The following is a 6,644-nucleotide window of genomic DNA, read 5'->3' on the forward strand; positions in this document are numbered from 1 at the left end:
TATCAGCAGATAGCCAAGGTCAATGACCTTTGATCTTGTAAAAGAGAAAGTCTACTAATAAATTTCTTTTGAAATCACTTTAATAACGAGGTCGTATAAAGGGTTCACTTTAATAACAAGGTCGTATAATGGGTTCACTTTAATAACGAGGTCGTATAAAGGGTTCACTTTAATAACGAGGTCGTATAAAGGGTTCACTTTAATAACGAGGTCGTATAAAGGGTTCACTTTAATAACGAGGTCGTATAAAGGGTTCACTTTAAGAACGAGGTTGTATAAAGGGTTCACTTTCATAACGAGGTCGTATAAAGGGTTCACTTTAATAACGAGGTCGTATAAAGGGTTCACTTTAATAACGAGGTCGTATAAAGGGTTCACTTTAATAACGAGGTCGTATAAAGGGTTCACTTTATTAACTAGGTCGTATAAAGGGTTCACTTTAATAACGAGGTTGTATAAAGGGTTCACTTTAATAACGAGGTCGTATAAAGGGTTCACTTTATTAACGAGGTCGTATAAAGGGTTCACTTTAATAATGAGGTCGTATAAAGGGTTCACTTTATTAATGAGGTCGTATAAAGGGTTCACTTTAATAATGAGGTCGTATAAAGGGTTCACCTTAATAACAAGGTCGTATAAATGTTTCACTTTAATAACGAGGTCGTATAAAGGGTTCACTTTAATAACGAGGTCATATAAAGGGTTCACTTTATTAACGAGGTCGTAACAAGGGTTCATTTTAATAACGAGGTCATATAAAGGGTTCACTTTAATAAGGAGGTCGTATAAAGAGTTCACTTTATTAACGAGGTTGTATAAAGGGTTCACTTTATTAACGAGGTCGTATAGAGGGTTCACTTTAATAACGAGGTCGTATAAAGGGATCACTTTAATAACGAGGTCGTATAAAGGGTTCACTTTAATAACGAGGTCGTATAAAGGGTTCACTTTCATAACGAGGTTGTATGAAGGGTTCACTTTAATAACGAGGTCGTATAAAGGGTTCACTTTGATACCCCTATTAGAAGGGTCAACTGACATTGACCTTTGTATAGATATTCAGGTGATTCCTTGTAGAGTTATTAGAGTCAATTTTTCAGTACAGTGTTGATATTTGGAGTTGAAGTGACTTTCTTATGGAAGTACTCATCTTGGCATGTATTTTGGGGGTGGCAGGGGAGGCAGTGGGTGTAGTCTTATATGGGGGCAGGGGGTATTAGATTCCAATGCCCCAGCCTCAGATCAAGGAGGACATCTCACCCTCATTCCTTGTCTGCAACTACCCCCGACCACCTCTCCCCTGACCAATTCCATTTATGCATTAAACACCATACACCATTGCCTCTCCGGATGTATTACTGGGCCCCACCGAACAATCAACTCTGGCTACTCTGGTCTGATTCAATTCCGTAAAAAAATATTAGGAGAAAGTTAGAACACACCTGGTTATTATTATGACACTAATAATGAACAATTCATCTCTTGATATGTTTTTCAATTAACAATGAAAGATGTAAAGCAAGAATACCAATTAGACATCCCTAATTATGTGGATACTCAAAGGGTGATGCAGAGTTGACACACCCAGTTGCAGAGTGATCAGGTGTTCCATTAGAAACAAGGCCCTGACTTTCTAAGTACACAAATAGATTACAAAAACACCTCTACTTTCTATTTATATAAGTATTAGTATTTTCATGAATGAAAATACGGGAACCCATCTTTAATTTGTAAGATTGAGGACCAGGTGAAACCCACATAAAAATAAACAGAACTAAATCCAGCTTCAACAGATTCAGACTTTTTATATTGTTGGTTATTTTTCTAAATGTCTATGTAAATCTTAAGAACACAAGATATATAGATATACTACTTCTAAGTTTATTACATATTACATTTAGAAACACATAAAGCTAACGTTATCAAGTAAAATGATTAACAACTTTGTGTTTGGAAACGTAATAAACCTAGAAGTAGTATATCTATATATCTTGTGTCTATACATGTAATGTTTATCTTCCTACTTCTATATGTCTTACAAATCTTTTATCTTTGTAAATCTTTTACTCAAGATCTATTTTTATAGTTAAAGCAATATACATTATGGTGTATGGTGGTTAATGCATAATTGGAATTGAAAAGACTACACCCACTGGGCAAATAAGTGAAAGTAGAGGTGTTCTAATGACTTTGAAAAATACCAGTTTGTCTCACATGTCCATAATTTATTCCTTATCAGCTAAATTAGAAAATAATTACCAGCAGAATTCTAAGGAGTGACCGACCAAGAAAGGTTAACCAGTTTCTTTTTGTTTATCCAGACTGAACATACATGGGCATTTATGATTGGTTAAAACTTAATTATATGTAATAAGGACATAAAGATATGATTAAGAAATCATGATAATTAATTAGAAACACCAATTGATTAAATAGTTTGCTCAATTTAACAATGGAAAAATAAGGAATCCTATCTTTAAAGTTGTCGTAAAATATAGACACTGACAAATAGCTTAAATTTTCGGGATATTGACAAATGCAAAAATGAAATAAACACTTGGGACCATGTGAGTGTTAAATAGGTTAGAATGGAAGTCAATTTAACTAATACATATTAGTTTTAACAATGTGGTCTGTAGTCTTGAAAACAGTAGTTACATACCATTAGTCATGATTGATTCTTATTTTACATATTCTGCTAGCCAGGCCAGGTAACAAGTGACAAGGTAGCTTGTCAGACAAGGTAACAAGTGACAAGATAGCTTGTTGGGCAAGGTAACAAGTGAAAAGATAGCTTGTCAGACAAGGTTACAAGTGACAAGATAGCTTGTTGTGCAAGGTAACAAGTGAAAAGATAGCTTGTCAGACAAGGTTACAAGTGAAAAGATAGCTTGACAGACAAGGTAACAAGTGAAAAGATAGCTTGCCAGACAAGGTAACAAGTGAACAGATAGCTTATCAGACAAGGTAACAAGTGAACAGATAGCTTATCAGACAAGATAACAAGTGAAGAGATGGCTTATCAGACAAGGTAACAAGTGAACAGATAGCTTGTCAGGCAAGGTAACAAGTGAAAGATAGCTTGTCAGGCAAGGTAACAAGTGAACAGATAGCTTGTCAGGCAAGGTAACAAGTGAAAAAATAGCTTGTCAGACAAGGTAAAAAGTAAACAGATAGCTTGTTCAGACAAGATAACACGTGAAGAGATAGCTTATCAGTCAAGGTAACAAGTGAAACAGATAGCTTGTCAGACAAGGTAACAAGTGAAGAGATAGCTTATCAGACAAGGTAACAAGTGAACAGATAGCTTGTCAGACAAGGTAAAAATGAAAAAATAGCTTATCAGACAAGATAACAAGTGAACAGATAGCTTATCAGACAAGATAACAAGTGAAGAGATAGCTTATCAGACAAGGTAACAAGTGAACAGATAGCTTGTCAGGCAAGGTAACAAGTGAAAAAATAGCTTATCAGACAAGGTAACAAGTGAACAGATAGCTTATCAGACAAGATAACAAGTGAAGAGATAGCGTATCAGTCAAGGTAACAAGTGAAACAGATAGCTTGTCAGACAAGGTTACAAGTGAACAGATAGCTTATCAGACAAGGTAACAAGTGAACAGATAGCTTGTCAGACAAGGTAACAAGCGAAAAGATATCTTGTCAGACAAGGTAACAAGTGGAAAGATAGCTTGTCAGGCAAGGTAACAAGTGACAAGATAGCTTATCAGACAAGGTAACAAGTGACAAGATAGCATGTCAGACAAGGTAACAAGTGGAAAGATAGCTTGTCAGGCAAGGTAACAAGCGAAAAGATATCTTGTCAGACAAGGTAACAAGCGAAAAGATAGCTTGTCAGACAAGATAACAAGAGAAGAGATAGCTTCAGTCAAGGTAACAAGTGAAACAGATAGCTTGTCAGACAAGGTAACAAGTGAAACAGATAGCTTGTCAGACAAGGTAACAAGTGGACAGATAGCTTGTCAGACAAGGTAACAAGCGAAAAGATATCTTGTCAGACAAGGTAACAAGCGAAAAGATAGCTTGTCAGACAAGGTAACAAGCAAAAAGATATCTTGTCAGACAAGATAACAAGTGAAGAGATAGCTTATCAGTCAAGGTAACAAGTGAAGAGATAGCTTATCAGACAAGGTAACAAGTGAAGAGATAGCTTATCATACAAGGTAACAAGTGAACAGATAGCTTGTCAGACAAGGTAACAAGTGAAACGATAGCTTGACAGACAAGGTAACAAGTGGAGTGATAGCTCATCAGTCAAGGTAACAAGTGAAACCGATAGCTTGTCAGACAAGGTAACAAGTGAGGAGATAGCTTATCAGACAAGGTAACAAGTGAAGTGATAGCTTATCAGACAAGGTAACAAGTGAACAGATAACTTGTCAGACAAGGTAACAAGTGAAACGATAGCTTGACAGACAAGGTAACAAGTGAAGAGATAGCTTATCAGACAAGGTAACAAGCGAAAAGATATCTTGTCAGACAAGGTAACAAGTGAAGAGATAGCTTATCAGACAAGGTAACAAGTGACAAGATAGCTTATCAGACAAGGTAACAAGTGACAAGATAGCTTGTCAGACAAGGTAACAAGTGGAAAGATAGCTTGTCAGACAAAGTAACAAGTGGAAAGATATCTGGTCAGGCAAGGTAACAAGTGGAAAGATAGCTTGTCAGGCAAGGTAACAAGTGACAAGATAGCTTGTCAGACAAGGTAACAAGTGGAAAGATAGCTTATCAGACAAGGTAACAAGTGAAGAGATAGCTTATCAGACAAGGTAACAAGTGAAGAGATAGCTTACCAGACAAGGTAACAAGTGAACAGATAGCTTATCAGACAAAGTAACAAGTGAAACAGATAGCTTGTCAGGCAAGGTAACAAGATATCTTGTCAGACAAGGTAACAAGTGAAGCGATATCTTGTCAGATAAGGTAACAAGTGGAAAGATAGCTTACCAGGTAAGGTAACATACTCTGAATTACGTATCTTTTTTTTCAGACAGATGGAAAATGAACAGCCAAAAAGTTGTAGGAATTTATGTATAGAAATCCTAAGTTGATTGGGTAAATCAGAGGTCATCGGGTTAGGTCAATAGCTCATTAGCATGAATGTTCAAGAGGACCGCCGTTAGACCTTAATTATAGTGGTTATTAAAAATAAAAAGCCAATAAAAACGTTCGAAAGTTTTGACTAATTTTAACAAGATCGACTTACTTAGTGTTATCCTTAATTATTTCAGTTATCTGTATTACATATTATAAAGACCAGAGAACACTGATCGAAATGTCGCTAAAATAAAGTTAGTAATTGTAATCCATAAGAATTTTTTCATTATATCCAACACCTTTACTAAATGCCATTTTATAATCACCTGTATTACATTTGGTAACGTAGCAAAGGGAGCTCTCGTGGGTGGTGAGGTTATTGTTGGTGGTGCCTTGATTCTTGATATTAGTCTGAAACTGACTCTTACCTAGTCTCTGATAGATATTATACTAGTCTGAAACTAGCTGACTCTTACCTAGTCTCTGATAGATATTATACTAGTCTGAAACTAGCTGACTCTTACCTAGTCTCTGATAGATATTATACTAGTCTGAAACTAGCTGACTCTTACCTAGTCTCTGATAGTTATTATACTAGTCTGAAACTAACTGACTCTTACCTAGTCTCTGATAGATATTATACTAGTCTGAAACTAGCTGACTCTTACCTAGTCTCTGATAGTTATTATACTAGTCTGAAACTAGCTGACTCTTACCTAGTCTCTGATAGATATTATACTAGTCTGAAACTAGCTGACTCTTACCTAGTCTCTGATAGTTATTATACTAGTCTGAAACTAGCTGACTCTTACCTAGTCTCTGATAGTTATTATACTAGTCTGAAGCTAGCTGACTCTTACCTTGTCTCTGATAGTTATTATACTAGTCTGAAACTAGCTGACTCTTACCTAGTCTCTGATAGATATTATACTAGTCTGAAACTAGCTGACTCTTACCTAGTCTCTGATAGTTATTATACTAGTCTGAAACTAGCTGACTCTTACCTAGTCTCTGATAGATTTTATACTAGTCTGAAACTAGCTGACTCTCACCTAGTCTCTGATAGTTATTATACTAGTCTGAAACTAGCTGACTCTTACCTAGTCTCTGATAGTTATTATACTAGTCTGAAACTAGCTGACTCTTACCTAGTCTCTGAAAGGTATTATACTAGTCTGAAACTAGCTGACTCTTACCTAGTCTCTAATAGTTATTATACTAGTCTGAAACTAACTGACTCTTACCTAGTCTCTGATAGATATTATACTAGTCTTAACTTACTGTCTCTTACCTGGTCTCTGATAGATATTATACTAGTCTGAAACTATCTGACTCTTACCTAGTCCCTGATAGATATTATACTAGTCTGAAACTGACTGTCTCTTACCTAGTCTCTGATAGATATTACACTAGTCTGAAACTAGCTAATTCTTACCTAGTCTCTGATAGATATTATACTAGTCTGAAACTAGCTGTCTCTTACCTAGTCTCTGATAGATATTATACTAGTCTGAAACTAACTGACTCTTACCTAGTCTCTGATAGATATTATACTAGTCTGAACTTACTGACTCTTACCTATC

The 6,644-nt window shown here is 35.8% G+C and overlaps 1 protein-coding gene across 1 annotated transcript; it reads right to left on the reverse strand.

The window, feature by feature from the left end:
- Nucleotides 1–54: 54 nt before the first annotated feature.
- LOTGIDRAFT_171610 (hypothetical protein) lies at nucleotides 55–1,041 on the reverse strand (the record flags this gene model as incomplete). Its single annotated transcript, XM_009047814.1, has 1 exon — nucleotides 55–1,041. The coding sequence occupies one exon, from the start codon at nucleotides 1,039–1,041 to the stop codon at nucleotides 55–57; it is 987 nt and encodes a 328-aa protein (XP_009046062.1).
- Nucleotides 1,042–6,644: the final 5,603 nt, after the last annotated feature.

Source organism: Lottia gigantea (assembly GCF_000327385.1).
Source record: "Lottia gigantea unplaced genomic scaffold LOTGIsca_117, whole genome shotgun sequence".
Lineage (NCBI taxonomy): Eukaryota > Metazoa > Mollusca > Gastropoda > Lottiidae > Lottia > Lottia gigantea.